Raw genomic sequence first — 18,756 nt, forward strand, 5'->3', positions numbered from 1 at the left:
CCAGTCACTGCTGGAGCTTTTCTGGTGCTGGTAAATCAGCAGCTCCAAAATTCCCCAAAAACGCCTTCACTGTGCAGCTGGGTGTGAGAGCAGACATAAAATATTGAGTCAAGAGCTAAAAGGACAGAGACAGCTCCTGGCAGCTCAGGCTGCTGAATCAGGCACAGACAACCTGCAAATGCTGCACAGCATTGCAGGAGTCAGGACACAGGGAGAGGCTGTTCAAGGCAGGTGTTTCAGCTCCAAAATGAATGCATGCAGATAAATCCTCTGGGTTTTTCACTGAAGAGGGTGCATGAGTGTATTTCAAGAGCTGGAGAGAGACATCAGGATACAAAGGTAAGTTGAGCAGTAAGAGATTTTGAGAGGATGTGTGGTTTGAGTTAAAAATGAACACAGCCAAGCACCAACAGATTTTCCAATCATGTTTATTTTTCCTGTAGCCCATAGACACAGTTGGATCTGGCAACAGAGCAGATTCTATTTCTCCATAAAGTGTCCATGTGACATGAAGCCCAGGCTAATACTGTCATCAAAGGCATTCAGAGGGGGCAGCAGCAGAAGCAATGGGAGATGCTGGGAGGAGGCCAGACAGCAAGGCACAAGGGCAGGGAGCACCTCCTCTCCCACTGCCACAGCAGAGACAGGGTGCAGATATGCATAAAGGCATTTTCCTCATCAATACCAGACAAACACAGCACCATGCAACACAACCTGCAGCTGGAAGTGGGTGGGGAGCAGGATATGGATTGTTATTGCAGCTCTTGGTGGGAGCCGTGTGTGCAGGGCAGGGGCAGAGCCCAGGGAGTGCCCAGGTGTCAGCAAAGCTCCCCAGGGGCATTTGCTTGCTGGAGGGAACCACGATTCTCAGGATGCATCCAGCGGGACACACCTCTCCCTTGGAGCCAGATCCACTTGGCTGCATTGCAGATGCAGCTTGAGTATCTGAAATGCTGTGGGAAGAGACATCTTCTGTTCTCTTTACAGGAGGTGGGCTGCTGTGGTGTCTCATCAGATTGAGGTTCCTTCCCAGCCCTCCCTCCCAGCTCTGGCCCAGACCTGCACCTTCCATGGCACTTGCTGTCCAACAGCATCACCTCAAACATCATTTCCCTTCTGAAGGAAGATTGGAGGAATGCCTCCTCCTGGTCACACTCTGCTGCTCCCAATCCCCCTCCTGCTCCAGCCCAGGCCCCACAGAGCCCCCAGCCCACGCTGTGTGTGCTGTACAGCTGCACAGGGGCAGGGCCTGGGCTGTGGGTACGGGAGGGTGGCACACACACATGGCATTGCTCCCTTGGAGTTTGTCTCACCCAGCCACGAACCTTCCAGCACCCGAATCCTCCTCTGCCAAGTGGTTCCTTCATCCCAAGCAATCTGCACAGCAGCAGAAAGTCTCCAAAGTGCAGGGCGACTCGTGCAGCCCTGCTTGCAGCTGGCACCTTTGCTCAGCCCTAGAGACTGAGGAAAAGGCTTTGGAAAGGCAGGCCAGCTCCTGCAGCCAGCACCACGCCCTTGCCTCAGCCACTCACTGTACAAATGGACAACACACACGCGTTATTTACAGCCCGTTCCTCACATGATGGAGCAGCTCTTGGCTCGGTCTTTCCTGATCTCTGTGTCACTCAGGAAGTCTGTCCTGCCAGGCATCTGTGACGCCCGCTTCAGTCCCCGTTTGGAGTTGCTGCGTTTCAGGTTCTTGTGCACCCTGTTGACCGAGGCCAGCGTGGTCAGGTGGAACACGTCCCTCACGCTGTTCTCTGACACCTTGGAGGAGCACTCTGCATAGGCCACTGCCCCAATCTGCCGAGCCAGCGCGCTGCCCTGCAGCCGGAGAGAGCAGCAGGGAGGGCAACGGGGTTAGGGCACCAAGGAGCAAGTGTGAAACATGGGTATTTTAGTGGCTTTTCGCATGAAAATGTCCGTGAAAATGAAGGTCGTTAGGAAAATCAATCCACAAAATGTGTGCGGGTTTTATGATTAGCTTTTCACATTAAAATGGTCATTCAAATGAATATCGTTAGGAAATTAATCCACAAACATCAGAGGTTTGTGTCCAAAAAGGAGGCAAGGCAGAGGAGTCCTTTTGCTTTATTTGAATAAAGGGAGAGGCCATGGGGCATTGCCTTGGGATCTCTCCAATTTTTGGAGGACTCAGCCTCCTTTTTATCCCAATTTCCCACTTTTTCCTCTCTCTTTCCCCAATGGCGGAGGTACTTGAGAGGTACAGACTTCCCAACGTGCCTGATACCAAAGATTTCCCTCTAATGTCTAACCCTCCCTTTTAATTTTTAATTCTTATGGAATTTAGGGGTTTTCTTCCCCATTGTTTCTTTCATCTTTCAATGTCTAATTTCATTTATCAGCAAACCTGAAGTCACTGGGAGTCACTGGGAGCAGAAAGAGCTGCACTGAACGGGAGATGCAGAAGAACAACACTCCCCTTTAGCCAGCCCAGCTTGTCAAATCAGGCACTCCCACCTGCTTGGAGGAATGACTTTCTTGGCTACTAACTGGGTGGTTGCTCAGCAGAGCATCAGGAATAAGTCAGGGTCTTCCAGAGCTGGGCACAAGAGTGGTGGAAACAGGAGCAGCTCTGAGCCATGACCAAAGCAGCTGCAGACCAAGGCCTGGGTGCAGTGGGTGACAGGGCACAGCTGTCCTGCCCTGGGCACTGCCCAAACCCACCTGCTCGTGTGTCACAGGGATGAGGCGCTGCTTGGAGAGCTCCCTCAGGGTGTTGAGGTCTGTTCTCATGTCCAGCTTGCAGCCCACCAGCACGATCTTGGCGTTGGGGCAGAACTCCTGTGTCTCCCCTTGCCACTGTGGAGGAAAGAACAGGTTCTGGTGGGTGTGGTTTTTCCACACAACTGGTCAAACGCTGATTAGCACATCAGGGCTCTTTAATGACTGCCAAGGGCAAGGATGGGAATGGCCAGAGTACCTTTCATGCCTGCCTGTTCCAGATTATTGCTCAAATCTGGGACCCCAAGGGTCAACAGGGCCAGTGGAGAGCTCTTTGCACACTCACACACTATTCATTAATGGGAGCCACCTGTTAAAGACATTATGATGTTCAGAGCATAGCTATAGCCAGGGAAATTAAGAATTGAAGCAATGGAAAGAGAAGGCCAGGGCAAACATCCACGTCCTTCATATAAATGATTCTTTTCAGAGCTCCCAGAGTGAATGGCTGATGTCAGCTGTGTCTGCAGCAGTAAATAAATCCATCACCTGTGACCTCCCCCTGGGGGAGACCTGCACAGCTCCATCAGCATGTCAATGCCCCAGTTACTTATCTAGTGGTGCTGAAGTAGAAAGCAGATAATAAATAGAGATTACCCCCAGCAAAAGTGTCACTTGGAATTAGCAATTTCCTGCTACAATAACTCAGGGTTAAGGTACACCCTGGGCAATTAGAAGCAGAAAGAAAACCAAGCCAACAAGCCCAGTGTCCAACCCTCATCAGGAAGGGAGGGCTAAAAACCACCCAAATGTCATTCAACCAGTATCAGACCAAAGCAACTGCGAAATATGAAAAATCTCATTTCCTATCAGGAGATTGTCTCAGGTATATCCAGGTATCTGCTTGCCCCAGGACTCAGGCACCCCCAGCCCCTGGGCAGGGTGCTGGAGGTCGTGGTGCTGCAGCCACAGACCTACACAACCTCACAATGAACAGACAGACCCACTTCTTCTAGAGCTTTATTTCACTCTAATTTATGTGAAGGATTTGAGCTACAAGGTCTGTTCACACCTGGCAGAGGTCTCTGCAGTGACACAGGGCTCCCTGTTCCACGGAGAGAACTGTGACCTCTTCCTGCATGACTGACACCTCTGGGAGCCCAAACCCTGCTGTGCTGTCAAGACTTGTCAGAACCAAAGCACCACTCCATGAAATCTTGTTCTGCATGAAAGGCAGAGCTGCTTGCTTGCACTCCCTCAGATGCCTCTGCCCCTTCAACTGTACACGCTGTACAGCAGCCCAGGCATCAGAGGGGAAGCATTAATAAAGATTTCCTCTGCTGGATTTTTGCCTGAGGCTTGAACAGGAAATCTTATTTTCCTTATTTGCCTGATATCACAAGCTAAAACCCATTTCAGCTTCATGGTGTCTTAGGAATTTTCCTCACTGCCATAAGGCTGTGAGCCTGCACCAAAGGAAACAAGGCATCTACTCGGAGGCACTTAAGAAATCCCCTGGGATTTAGGGTTTATTTTAAGTTACCATATCAAAAAAACATTGCCTAGCAGCACTCAAAACATCTGTGAGGCTGTACAGGGAAAGCCATGCACTGAGCAGGGTGGACTCACATGAAGAGTGTGCAGAGAGACAAATAACTCCCAGCCCCACCTAATTATTGAGGGGTTTGTATTTCATTAAGGTACAAGTGATTCACTTGCATTATTATTCTGCTGACTCCCCAGCTGAGCAGTGAAATTCTTTGAGTCCACATGAAACACCCTCCCTCCACCCAGCCTGCTTGGTACCCAGGACCTGCTCTGGAAGCCAACACTGAGCCATTGACCAATTTATCTGAAGGGTCTTTGTCCCCTCAGCAGGACACTCCTGAGACAAAGATCCACTTCTCAGCCCTCCCAGCAGCTGAGTAAGAGGCACTTGCTTCAGCACAACGTTTGGCAAAATGTGGAGAGGCCAAGAGGCCAGGCAGCACAATGGGACATGGCCAGGCTGTGGCCATCCCAGCCCTGGGGCTCTCTGAGCAGAACAGCCATGGGAGCTGCTGCTCTGTGGTGCTTTTCATGCCTTGGTGTCTCAGAGAGTGTCACAAAGGAGACGCCAGCCCCTCAGGACAGGATGCAGCTGCCAGATGCTGTCCTGCCCAGCAGAACCACGGCTCCCTGAACGCATGGGAGGGAGCAGGGCACAGCCAGGAGCAAGGGATGCAGTCAGAAAACCACTTACCCTCCTTCCTCTGAGCAGCATTTGGGGCTGCTGCACTCCACTCCACTTCAGAGGAAAGCCTGTGTGGGACCCTCTCCCAGAAGTGACCCACAGGAGACCAGCCAGGGGTGCTCCAGAGCAGATCCCCAGTCCTGTGAGGCTCTCTGGGACCTGCCAGCTGGAATATCAGCTCTGCTGAAAGGAGCAGGTAGGAAACTCTCAGCTGCCCCCAGTGCCAGGGCAGGCTTAGGGCCCTGCCTGCTCTCCAGGCCAGTGGCATTGTGCCATCTCATCTCAATAATTCACTTCAAATTCAGCACCACAGCTCATCATCTCTGTTGACGAGCTCTAGAGAACTGATTGCTGTCTCTTTCACCATGCAGATGCTGAACTGAGGGGAGAGCCAAAAAGCTGAGCACTCTGCTTGCTTGGAAACAGGCACCAGAGGCTCCTTCCCAGCTGCTGCAGGCCATCCACAGCCACTGCTGGTTCTGCTGACAGAGATCTTCCAAGGTCTTGATGGAAAAGAGAACAAATACCAGCATTTCCCTCTGCCCCCACATTTGTAGCTGTGAACACAGACCCCACACACGTGCTGCAAGCTGCCACCACCCCCTAGGTTCCTCCCAAATGGAAATATCTTGCATTCTGCACGGACCAAGCAGAGCACCTGATCTTCCTCCTCTGAGCACAGGAACTCCAGGCAAGGCCATGGGGCCAGACATTTTCATAAATCTATTTAAAGAAGAAATCTCTGGCAAGGTTCTACCATTTGAGGCCAAACCCTTGCAAAATAGATAGCACGATTTTAATTTTACAGCCTAGGCTTACAGTTTAGAAGTCCACTTGCATAACAGAAATTGGTTTTTTTGCAGGATCAGGTCCCAGCTGTGAAACACAAATCCTAAAAAGATGTTGTCAAGTGTTTAATTTTAAAGTCTACAATTTCTTTCACAGTATTATTTATACATTTTTCTATTTTTTATGGCCAAAACCTACTAAGAAATTATATTATTATTGTCACGGACATATTTTATGAAAAATCCTTTTGTTAGGATTCTTTCTCCTGAGAAGCTGAGAGGCCTCAGAAACAAAATGCAAACAATAATTATCTGCTGCTGTGGAATGCAACAGGTGGATCTGTGATTGGTCTCATGTGGTTGTTTTTCATTAATGGCCAATCACAGTCCAGCTGTCTCAGACTCTCTGGTCCGTCACAAGATTTTATTATCATTCCATTCCTTTAAGCCTTCTGATGAAATCCTTTCTTCTATTCTTTTAGTATAGTTTTAGTATATCATTTTCTTTTAATATAATATATATCAAAATAATAAATCAGCCTTCTGAAACATAGATTCAAGATTCTCATCTCTTCCCTCGTCCTGGGACCCCTGTGAACACCACCACATATTATTGTTATTATTGTTGTCTGAAAATGCAGTTTTTAGAAGAACAACATTACTGTTAACTTTTAAAAACCCAGTATTTCAAAGGACAGGATTAGACCTTTTCATATCTTTATGACTACAGAGGTGTCAGAACTCAGTGCATCCCTCTGGGTGTCCAGAGTTGCCAGGACCCTGCCGGGGGGCTCAGAGACCCTGGCACACAGCCCAGAACACCTGGGGATTTGATTTTGACCCCTGGAGCGGGTTACCAACTTTGTATGAGGACCTGAAAGTCACAGAGGTTTGAATAGTATAATAACAAGATGATCACAGGGTGAAGATGTAGATTTTGAGATTTTTGGTATGGAGGTTAGGGGGACAAGATGGAGAAACTTGGGCGTGTCCAGCCTTTCTTCTTCTTCTTCTTCTTGTTCTCCATTTTCTGCAGTGATGTTGGCACTTTGGGACTGGTTTAGAGTAGAAGTGCACTGTCTGGCATGGGTGATAGGTATTGGGAATTAAGTGTAGATATGTTGTACATGGTTTGTGGTGCAGAGGGACAACACCACCTCAGGGGCGGTCAGAGTGCCTGTGGCTGCCCTGCTGAGCAGATCTCAGCTGGGCAGAAAGAAAATTTTATAGATAAGAATTGATAAACAACCTCAAGACAGAAAAGTGAAGAGTCCAGACTCGTTCTTCAGCCGAAGCAGAGACACCCTGCACATCCTGGGGCAGCAATTAACGACAGCAATTGAGACAGGGGCCAGAGCTCTGACCCTGATGAGAGCCTCAGGGCACAGGGACACCATGGTGGGGCAGAGCAGCCCTCTGGCTGCTGGCACTCACCTTTTTGAGCACGCTGTCCAGGGTTTCAGGGCGGCTGATGTCAAAGCAGATCAGCACGGCGTCCGAGTCGGGGTAGGCCAAGGGCCGCACGTTGTCGTAGTAGGCCGAGCCTGCGGAGAGGAGTGGCGTCAGTGTCAAAATAAAGTTCTGGTTTGAAAGAGACCACATGCCATAAGGCTCACCAGAGCTGGATTGGCAGAGGATGTTAGTTCCTTTGTTTAGGCATGGAAGTCAGATGTTTTGTCCTTGCTTTCTTATATTTACCCCCTGACAGAGTGAAAGGGCAAGTTTTGCATCCCTCTCCCTGCCCAGTGAGTTTGGCGAGTGCTGCTGATGCAGGAGGGCTCAGCCTGGCTCACACCTGGATTCCATCACTTGTCCTGCCAGGGCTGCACCCCTCACAGCAGAAAGGTGGGGCTGAGAGAAGACAGCGAATGCTGCTGCTGGTTTGTATCCTCCCTTGCTATCTTTATACAGGAGAGCTCGCTCACAAAGGCTGTGAGAATTTGTGGCAGGTAAAAATGAATTGCCTTCTTTCTGGATTTGTGCTGGGAAAAGTCAGGCAGATTCTTTTTGGTGTACAAAAGAAGTGACAGGATTTGGTGAATGAGCTATAAATGGAAGGGGATGATTCTGCATTCCACAGGAACTCTGTGAGCAGGCAAAGAGCCCAGCCTGAATCATGCACAGCTTCTACCACACACATGTGCACACACACACACCCCTTCAATGCAAATTTCAGGCAGTAAGGTCACTGTGCCACAGCATTTTTATTTGCCCTGCATTTTGCTGGTGAGTGCAGACACCTCAGCAAACACTCATGGAGCAATCAGCCCTACCGTTACTTAAAAACACTGCTTTGGTTTTATATTGCAAAAACAACTTAAACTTCCTGGAGGGATGAGAAGCAGATTTTATTTGTGGGAAGAGGAAACAGAGACAGCAGAGTCCTTGTTGAATCTGCCTCCTCCAAAAGCAGCAATTGCCATCCTAGGCTGAGGAAGCCAGACCCGCTTCCTGCTGCAGCTCCTTGGGATGTCAGGACCTGGCACTTTCCCACCCCAGGAGAAAAGTGCAGCCCTGGTGTCAGGTGGCTCCTCAGTGAAATTCAGCACCTGATGAATTATGGATGCTGGTGGCTTATGTTTCTGGAAGGATGGAAACCTGCCTGGGCTGGGCACCAGAGGAGAATGGGCCGATTCTCTGCAGGCCCTGTGTGCACAGGGGCTCAGTCCCCAGCACAGCTGGAGCTCTGCAAACACCTGGGGAGCAGAGCCTGACACTCCTCTCTCTGCCCAGAGCCCACATGGGGCAGGCTGAGGGCTTTGTGGGGCCTTCCCAAACCCTGCCCAGTGCCAGGGACTGCCCATCCTGCTCAGACCATGGCACCAACAACAGCAGAGCTCCAGGGCTGTGACCAGCCAGCCCCTGCCACTCCACACAGCCAGGGCAAGGTGCTCTGGATTTGATGTGCAATTGGATTTCCAAAAAATCGGCTCCAGATGTCTCCAGCTCTGACAGCCAGCCCAGAGGAGCAAAGGCACCTGCAGCCCCTGCTCCTCCTGAGGAGAGATGGGGTTCTGTCCCTGCAAAGTCATTGGGAAGGGAAGGGGTGGGGAAAAGCACAGAAGAGACACACCCTGATCTCTGCAGAGCCCAGCCCTCTTCCTGGAGGGAAAATCAAGCTCCCTAATGGAAAGGAGCCAGTCCCTGTGGCATCTTGGGCAGCTCTGGGGACAGGGATGCCAGGCAGGCAGGCAGGGTGAGCCAGGGTGCAGAGGTTTCTGAGCTCACCTCAGGCTCACACTGCTGCAGCTCACACCTGGCAGGGTCACACCTGGCAGGGTCACACCTGGCAGGGTCACACCTGGCAGGGTCACAGCACCCCCCATGGCACAGCCACATGACCCAGCCCAGGGCTGCTTTCACAGGCAGCACCAAGCACAGCAGTGCTGAGCTCCCCTTTGAACAGGCTCTTCTGTTTGCCATGAGCTGAGAGCACAGGACAGCAGAGCCAGGGCTGATCTGCATGCCTGAATGAGCCCAGCCCTTTATCTGAGCCCTGCCCTCTCCCCCATGCACACAGAGCTCTCTGCCTCCAGACAGGGGCCCTGCTGCTGGAGGAAACGTTCCCACGCACATCCTCTCCCTGCAGCTTCTCAGTTTTACATAAACACTTGAGATAAATCTACCCCCTCCCAGCCAAGGAATGCTCCTTTTGTAGGGGCAGCTTTGGCTCATTCAGCACAGACATTGCCACAGCAAACTGTATCATAGCAACCTGCTGCTCCTCAGCAGCCAGCCAGCTCCTCAGGGCTGCTGCAGCCCCCCACCACCCCCCAGGACCCCCATGGGCTCACCCCAGTGCCAGGAATCCTGCCAGGAATCCTGCTCTCATCACCTGGGACCACAGGAGAGACTCCCGTGCTCAGGGAAGGGAAGCAGCAGGTAAAGAACCTGATTTTTTTCACGAGATCAGAATTTGCTTTCACATTCGTTACCTCCAAAGAGCAGGAGCCACCCCTGGCACCTCAGCTGGCATTTAGCTCCCAGGCAGCAGCAGCTCCTGCCCACCTCAGTGCTGCCCTGTGGGGCAGAGGAGCTGCATTGCTCCCAGCCAAGGTAATCCCCAGTTTGCTCTGGACACATCTCTACTGAACCAGGAAATTCTGTTTTGCATCTGACAATTAGAAAAAAATAAAACCAAACTAACAAACCACCCCCCCCCCCTCAAAAAAAACCCCCATCTAAACAACCCAAAAAAGCCCCAGAGCCTTCAACTCTAGCTCTCCAGTTTTATGGATTATGAGCACTTGACACCTTACAGAACCTCCAGCAAGACACTCCAGAGATCAGAGTCTGGCAATTCCACACACACAAGAGCCCAAGGCTGGTGTGTCTGCAGATTCAGCCTTCCTTCACTGCATGAGTCATTCTCCCACTTGGCACCCAGGTCTGCAAGAAACAGGACCTAAGTGCATCTGTTCATGATTAAAGAGAAAACTGGAGCAAGCCTACAACCAGCTTAAAAATAAAATTCACATTGTTGTCTACACAACAAGCATGAGTGGCTCCTCTTTGCCCTTGCCTGGTAGATGCTGGAGTGCCTGGCACTGCAGCTCAGAGATGCCCCTCTTGGGCAGGGGACTGCAATGTGCTGTTTGATCTCTACCATCGTGGTGCTAATCTCCATTTGTTCCTCATTAGCTGTTCTAGAGACCATGAGCCTCTCACACAGGCACCCTCCATGCAACAATAGGGAAAGCCAGAGTGCTTGCAGAGCCGTGATCTGCTCTGCAAGGGGCTCCCACAGCCCAGCTCTGGCTAAAACAGAGATGAGCACTGCCAAGACCTCAATTTCTCAGCAGCACACTTGGGGGGCTCACTGAAAGCTCTCCCCAAAGAGGCAGCAGTGCTGCATGAGGCACACGCTGCTTTCTGCAGGCACTGCCAAGAGCAGCCTTCATGGAATGAAGCACAAATCCATCCCAGCTTTCTACAGGGTGGCTACACTGACAAAACAAAGAGTTTTGGGTCATCTCCCCACACAGAGGTGCCAGATGAGCAGCAGCCTTTAGAGATGAGAGAGGATGTGCACTCTGCCAGACAGATCCCACCCAAGCTCTGGGTAAGAGGACAAAGCTGCCAAAGCAGGAGCAAGTCAAGAGCCCCAGGACTTACAGAACCTTCTGTCCTGGCTGAACTTTGGCATTTGTCCTGCTTGTGCAACATCACTGCAAACCCCTGAAGTGTAGGAAAGGAGGAAACTGCTCTGTGACATAGAATAAACACTCTTCTGGGAAGTGCACAACTGAAAAAAACCCCAGCTCATCAGCTTGGACAATTCACTTCTGCTCCTAATTCTTACAATGCAGGTACCTAAATGAGTGAATTACTAAAGAGCCCAGCTGGCACACCTTCAGGATGAAGGCAATGGTATTTGCATAGGCTGAGGTGGCATTTCTGGGCCCTTCTCCAGATCTTATACTGGAAGCCTGCCCCTCAGGAGGAGGCTGTTCTGCTGGATTTACCAGTGCAGGAATCCCCAGCTCAGGCAGGCACTGAGCTCCTCTGCCTCATCCCAGTCCTGTGTCCTGCCTCACCTGTGCTCAGAGAAGCTTGCTCAGCTGCAAAGCTCCCTCCAGCAACTGTGAGGAGCCCCTGAAAGCTCCTGGGGGAGCATCACTGTGGTAGTGGTGGAGGGAAGAGATGAGAATCCTGACTCCATGTTTCAGAAGGCTGATTATTATTATTATTATTATTATTATTATTATTATTATTATTATTATTATTATTATTATTATTATTATTATTATTATTATTATTATTATTATTATTATTATATTTTTTATTTATTATTTTATTTTTAAGGCTGATATATATTATTTTAAAAGAAAATCATATCGTAAAACTACACTAAAGGAAGAGAAAGGAGACATCAGAAGGCCAGAAAAAAATGATGATAAAATCTTGTGACTGCTCACAGCCTCAACACAGCTGGACCTGTGATTGGTCATCAAGTAAAAACAATTCATGAGACCAAGCAGAGATGCACCTGTTGGTAAACTATCTCCAGACCACATTCTAAGCCATCAGATAGCTATTGTTTATATTTTCTCCTGAGGCTTCTCAGGAGAAAAATACTAGTAAAAGGATTTTCATAAAATATGTCAGTGACACATCAGAGGGTGTCTGGCATGGCAGGAGTGGCAGGACTGTCCTCCCAGCCTTTCCATGCCTGCAGCAGCTGAGCAGGGAGAAATATGGGGGTCACAGGTCCCTTCCTGGCACTCCTGCCATGTCACAAGGGCAGCTGGCATTGCCACAACCTGCCTGGCATCCTTTCTGCAGGGTACAACAGGGACCCAGAGGGGCAACAGCTTCCTGCAGCACAGGCAGCACACACAGGGAGCAGGGCTGAGGGCTGGATTGACACAATTCTCATGCTGCACATTTCAGGGTTACTCAGGTATTAGATCCTTCCCCAAGCATGTGGCTGCCAGATAAGGTTTCTTCCCACAGGGAAGGCTGGGCCTGTGCACTTGCAAAGTTTAATGGAGTGGAGATTTTTATCTACAGAATCTGGGGCAAGAGGAGCAGGGAGAGCAGAGCATGGCAGAGAGCAGAGCAGAGCACGGCAGAGAGCAGAGCATGGCACGGCAGAGAGCAGAGCAAAGCATGGCAGAGAGCAGAGCAAAGCATGGCAGAGAGCAGAGCAAAGCATGGCAGAGAGCAGAGCATGGCACAGAGCAGAGCAGAGCACGGCACAGAGCAGAGCACGGCACAGAGCAGAGCACGGCACAGAGCAGAGCATGGCATGGCACAGAGCAGAGCATGGCAGAGAGCAGAGCAGAGCATGGCAGAGAGCAGAGCATGGCATGGCACAGAGCAGAGCATGGCAGAGAGCAGAGCACGGCACAGAGCAGAGCATGGCACAGAGCAGAGCACCTCTGGGCTGTGGGAATGGGGTCTGAGCTGGGAACAAACCCACCCCACAGAACATCCCTCCCTGTCCACCAGGTCACAGCAGCCAGCAGGACCAGCCAGATGTCACTAACTAAAGGCAATGTTCCTCAGCACCCCCAGAACATCTCATGGCCCCACAGAGGTTTGAGCCTCTCAGATGTGGAGGGGACAAAGGATGGGTGATGCCACAGGCACCATGAGAGCAGAGCCAGCCTCCATCCCTGAGGCACAGAGCATTGCAGCATGGCCACACCGTGCCCAGCCCAGAGAGCTGATCCTCCTGGCACTGCCCTGCCCTGTCATGCCCTGTCATGTCTTCTCAAGGTCCATCCTCCACCCACTTCAGTATCAGCATTTCTGCTGCAACCCTTTAAAGTTCTGTCTGACTGGTTGCTGACCTGCATGGGAATGTGACCCAGCTGTATTTTTAGGATTAACTACATATTTGTGCTGAGGCACAACACAAGCATGCTGCTTTTAGGTTCTCAGTCTGAACAGGAAGCATGGGAGGAGCTCTTTTGGTATGGAAAGGGCAGCTCCACATTTTCTGTCTGCCTCAGAGTGAAGCCTTTCTGAGACAGAACTTGTTCTTACACTTGGGAAGAGGCAGCCATGGCAATCCTGGAGCTGCACACTGGGAATCCAGGCACGGACAGCCCCAGCATCCATGGAGATGCCATTGCTAAACTCAGCCCCTTTCAGCTCTCTAATCTCATCAACATTCCTCAGTAGTTCCCTTAGAAGAAGGATCTGTTATCACAGCCTGTGGGTTCCCACACAGGCCATTCCAAGGCAGACTGTTTGCTGAGCACAGGCAAAGAGGAAGGCGGAGGGGGATTTGCAATTCACAGTGTTATTCTTGTCTTGAAAGCACATCTGCTGAAGAGACAGTGGCTGTGGAGAGCTGGCAGGCACACGGCTCTGCTCTGAGCTGAGCAGGGCACTGCTGAACCTGCGAGCACTGACCTTTGCAACGCTGCAGGCTGCAGCAGGCACTGCCACCCTCGTGGTCCACCAAGGACAGTCCCCTCCAGCAGCTTCCCAAGGCAGCAGTGACCTTGAGCAAGGCACAGCGCCAGGCTGGCTCTCCACTGAGCACTGGCAAAGATGTCCCTACCAGAAGCAGGCAGCTTTGCTCTGCAGCTGAGTCTGCATCAGCTAAAGATGCACCAAGATGCACTCAATGGCCTCAGATCACTCCCTGCTCTGCCTGCCTGCACTGTGAGGCCACAGGCACAGGAGGCAGAGCCTCCCAGCATGGGGGGGGTGAGCCAAAAGCAAAGATCTCAGCACAGTGTAGGTTCCTCACCATTATTATTGAAAACAGAACAAAAAAAATCCACCTAGATACAGGGTAAAAGCTCAGAGCTGCCAGCAGCAGTGCTGCCAACCCGGGCAGCAGCATGGCTTGAGCTCCTCTCTGCCTTTGCTTGCTCCCAGTGCCAGGGAAGCTCTGCAGAACAGGGCATTGGGCCAGGCTGTTGGGCACTGGTCATTCCCACCATGACCTGGCATTGCCACTGGTGCACTGGCAAGGCCAGGTCATGGTGGGAAACACTCCAAGCACAGGTCCCTGGGCAGCAGGGCAGCCTTGCTCACTGAAGGCTCTCCCTGCTCTCCCTACCTGCTGAGTACCTCAATGGTTCCACTTCCAGACCCGGGGACACTCCCTGATCCCACGGGGAAAGTGTTCCCTTGCTGAGGAGAAGCTCCCTGCCCCTGCACGCCCTGGGGGTAACAATGCTCCCTCCCAGACCTGACGCACTCAAACGAAACTCGAAACTCGCCCACTCCTTGCGGAGCATCGCTAATGATCACCAGCCCAGCAGCCTCCTCCACCTGCCCCAGGAACAAAGCTCTTCCTGACGGGTCCGGGGCACCCAGCCCTTTGGGAACAGCACTCCCAAGCCAGCAGACATCCCACTGAACAGGAGTTTCCCCCTCCACCAGATCCCAGCCCTGTGCAGAGGAGTTGTTTCTGTGCTGAGCGTGTTCAGCCAACAAAAGAATTTGCCAGAACGGGAACAAGAAGAGCAGCAAAGCACCGTGCCCTCCATGAGGCTCAGGAGCAGAGGTGCCAGGGCATGGCCACTCCCTGGAGCTGCAGCCATTCCTGCCCCATGCAGGCTCTGCCATTCCCTGGAGCTGCAGCCATTCCTGCCCCATGCAGGCTCTGCCATTCCCTGGAGCTGCAGCCATTCCTGCCCCATCCAAGCTCTGCCATTCCCTGGAGCTGCAGCCATTCCTGCCCCATCCAAGCTCTGCCATTCCCTGGAGCTGCAGCCATTCCTGCCCCATCCAGGCTCTGCCATTCCTGCCCCATCCAGGCTCTGCCATTCCTGCCCCATCCAGGCTCTGCAGCCTTTCCCTCACAGCCAAGGATGCCAAACTGTTTTTCAGTGGAGGCTTTAGCAAACAGCTCGTAGCACTTGGGGACAGCAGGCATGGGACATTCCTGACGTGCTGTGACACGGCACCTGAAGCAATTTTGCTCCCATGGTGTGTCCTGAGCTGGGACACAAATTGAAACAAACATGAAACTCAACCAGCAGCAGCAGATGTTGGGCAAGGGGATTTTCTCCCTGGTGCATTCCCAGATCTCAGTCCCATTTGAGTCCCAGCAGAGCACCACAGGTTTCACCCTTCTGAAGGATTCTCAGTGCTGGAACCTCTCCAGAGTCACCCTCCAGCCCCAGAAAACAACAGACAAAGAGTTAAAAGCCATCTAAAGAAAATCAGAGCTTCCAATACAATTTGGGAGCCATTCAGCTCTCCATCACTCCCATCCACGCTGTGTCAATACTCCTCTAATGGGAGCTCCTGCCTGCCAGCTGCCAGTGTCACAGCCTGTGTTTGCCACTTAGGAGGGGTCACTTCAGCTCAAAGGGCTGCATTTTCCAGCAGGAGGACAGGACACAGGGAGCAGGCAGCAGCCTGGGCTGTACAGGGCTCACCAGGGGATGGCTGAGTAGCCAGGCAGACTGCAGCCACCCTCAGCCATCACAAAGGGAGTTTTCCAGGCCAGACTGCACCTTCCCCATCACCCACTGCTGAGAGATGCTCAGCTCACCTTGTGCAGCTTCCAGAGTCTCCAGCTGCTTCCTCGACTAAATATGGGGCAAGGGAAATTAAGTAAAAAGTAAAAAAAAACAATATCCACCTCCTCTCTCCAGGTGTCAGCTGATTTCTCAGGGAGTTTCAGTTCCAATCACTTATCTAAGAGAAGGAGAGCATTTAAAATAGAAAGTGTTCCCCTCCTCATGTCAGGATCACCCTTTTTCACTCTTGCTGGGATGGAATTTATCATGAATAATATGAAAAGCAGCTTAAAAGAAAGAATAGGTAGCCCAGAGAGAAGGGAAAGTGCCCACCAATGCCTGTAATTCTCCATGGGGTGGGCAATGAGCTGCTCCTGATCCCTCAGCTCAGCTGGTTCAAATCACTCTTGTGCAAAACTTCTTTTGCCAAAGCTCCCATTTATAAGGGCCTCTGAAGGCTAGTGGAAACTCAACAGCAGTTTGCAGTCTACAGCTAAAAATTTCAGTTTGATTACCAGGGAAAACTGCTGTCTAGTGCTTTGCAGGATTGTTTATTAAGAACTAGCTCCTGTGTATTTCAAATCAAAGGGAATCTAGCTGGAAAACTACCTGATGAACTCTATCTACAGCAAAGCTGTTAAAAAGGTCTGACATTTTTCAGAGGAGAAAAGAGAAAGAATCAAAGTCCATTTGTTTTTGGCTGCAGAGACAAATATTGGAAAAACATCTTTTGTCACAAGGGGAAAAATGAACGTGTGACAGCATCAGATGCAGGTGCCAGATACATCCTTTAAGGACTTTTCATCATGTCCTTTTCTTTAAACATTTGTAAGACCAAAGCACATCATTCTGGAGGATTCCTAAAAAGCAAACAACACTTCAAACGTGCTTCTACACCCTGCAAAGATGAAGTTTTTTTTTTATATCAAACACAGATACTCAAGAGCAAAGCCATTCAGTGCCTGGTAAAGATAACCCACCACATCCCCCTCCAAGGCTGCAGAAGTCCAAGTTTTGAACTCCCCCAGCCACGGGGGTGAACGAGCTGGGGGTGAACACTCATGTGCACCCCAGGGACCCCCCCTGAGTCCTGGAGCACCTGAGCAGCTCCAAGGAGCCCTCTGCAGCCAGGACCAGCCAGGATGGTTCCACTGTGGCCACATCTGAGAGTCTCCAAACCAGCCCAGCAGCAGCCACCCTGCAAGGGCTTCCAGGTAACCACTGCTCTGTGCTTCAAGCACAGCTCCTGGTCAAACACCAGGAGCCAGCATCCTCGTGGCTCACATCACAGCACACGGCTTGCCAGCAAAGCTGAATCGAATTCCCTTTTTGTCTCAGGGAATAAAAATCAGCAAAGCAAGGTGTCCTGGGTCAGGAAGCTCCAGAAGAAGATTTGAATATATTTGACATGTTTGGGCTAGTCCAAGGCTCAGTAAAGCCACTACTCTAGGTAGAGCTATGCTAATCCTATAGCTGTCATTTAATGAATGTGAAATTACAGCAAGGAATCTGAATGAGCAACAGGAAAAGAAAGTCCTGGGTCATGTTTTCATTTACTACTGCTCTTGGACACTGAGAGCACTTCATTTATCACCAGGATTCCAAAAATTAAGAGACCATGGGGAAAGAGCACCAGCAAGCACACGATGTATATTCATCAGCAGAGCACAGCATTCAGCTGCACTGCTCGTACAAAAGGATCCAAAGATAAATTAGAAAGTGCATGAGAACTTTGCGGGATGCCAATATTTCTCCCAGCTCTGCATCACGCACTCCTCCTGCAACTCGTGCCTCCCCTGGGGCACGAGCAGGCGCAAAGTTTGGGACGGGTCTCGGTGGGCTGGGACAGCCGTGCCCGGCGCTTTGAGCAGAGCCACAACCGAGAACACAAAGAGGCAAAACCAAACCAAGCCAAAAAGACGCCAGAGAGCCCCCGAGGCTCTGTGGCAGCACCAGGGCATCCCTCCCGAGCTGCGGGCTCGCTCCTCCAGCAGCACTCTCCATCCTCCCCGCTCTCTCCGGCCCCAGGGCTGCAGCCGCAGCCGCTTCTCCCGCTGCAGGGACGAGGGAGCGCCCGCCCGCCCGGCGCTACCGGCGCTGCCCGGTGCCCCCGGGAGGCTCGCAGGGCTCGGAGCCGCTGCCCCAGCCCCAGCCCCGGCCCGGCAGCTCCGGGAACGGGGAGCCCATCGGTGACAAGGACCAGCACCACCAGCCCCGCGCATCCCCCGGCCCACCTGAGGTGTCCCACATGTTGAGCTCGGTGCGCTGCTTGTCGATCTCGAAGCTGGCCGTGTAGTTCTCGAAGACGGTGGGCACGTAGCTCTGGGGGATGAGGGGAGAGCACAGGTGAGCCCAGGGGAGCTGAGGGGAGCCCGGCCCGCCCTCCCGCAGCCCTCCCGCACCTCGGGGTAGCAATCCTTGGCGAAGACGTGCAGCAGCGCGGTCTTGCCGCACTGCGTGTCCCCCACCACCACGATCTTGCAGCGCGCCAGGTGCCCCTCCATGGTGCGGGGCCACCGCGCCCGCTCCGCCGCCGCTTTACCGGGCCGGGCCCGGCCTGGCCGCGCCCCCGGCCCCGACGGCACCAACCAGGCGCGGAGCGGAGCCGGCGCTGGGCAGGGCCGAGCCGCCACGGCCGCGGCCCCGGGAGCCGCCCCCCGCCGGCCCCGCCGCCCCTCGGGGCGTCCCCTCGGTGCTGCTGCCGCTTGTGGCCAGCGCCAGGACACGGCGGGTGGAGGATCCGGGGTGCCTGGGATGGGCTCACAGCCCCGGGATGGGCTCACACCCCTGGGATGGACCCACAGCCCCGGGATGGGCTCGCACCCCCGGGATGGACCCACACCCCCGGCTCCGCACTGCTCGGGATGGGCTCACAATCCCCGGGATGGGCCCACAACCCCCGGCCCCACAGCCCCGGGATGGGCCCTCACCCCCGGGATGGGCCCACAGCCCCGGGATGGGCTCACAGCCCCCGGGATGGGCTCACAGCCCCCGGGATGGACCCACAGCCCCCGGGATGGGCTCACAGCCCCCGGGATGGCCTCACAGCCCCAGGATGGCCTCACAGCCCCGGGATGGACCCATACCCCCGGCCCCGCACTGCCCGGGATGG

At 52.6% G+C, this 18,756-nt stretch overlaps 1 protein-coding gene across 1 annotated transcript; it reads right to left on the minus strand.

Moving 5' to 3' along the window:
* Positions 1-412: 412 nt before the first annotated feature.
* On the minus strand, positions 413-18,292 carry RND2 (Rho family GTPase 2). Its single transcript, XM_054649638.2, has 5 exons — positions 18,047-18,292; positions 17,879-17,966; positions 7,141-7,250; positions 2,689-2,823; positions 413-1,824 (listed from the first exon to the last, which is right to left on the minus strand). Exons 1-5 carry the CDS (start codon positions 18,146-18,148, stop codon positions 1,576-1,578), a joined length of 684 nt encoding a protein of 227 aa, XP_054505613.1. The 5' UTR covers positions 18,149-18,292; the 3' UTR covers positions 413-1,575.
* Between the last annotated feature and the right edge of the window lie 464 nt (positions 18,293-18,756).

This window comes from Agelaius phoeniceus, chromosome 26 (assembly GCF_051311805.1).
Source record: "Agelaius phoeniceus isolate bAgePho1 chromosome 26, bAgePho1.hap1, whole genome shotgun sequence".
Classification (NCBI taxonomy): Eukaryota; Metazoa; Chordata; class Aves; order Passeriformes; family Icteridae; genus Agelaius; species Agelaius phoeniceus.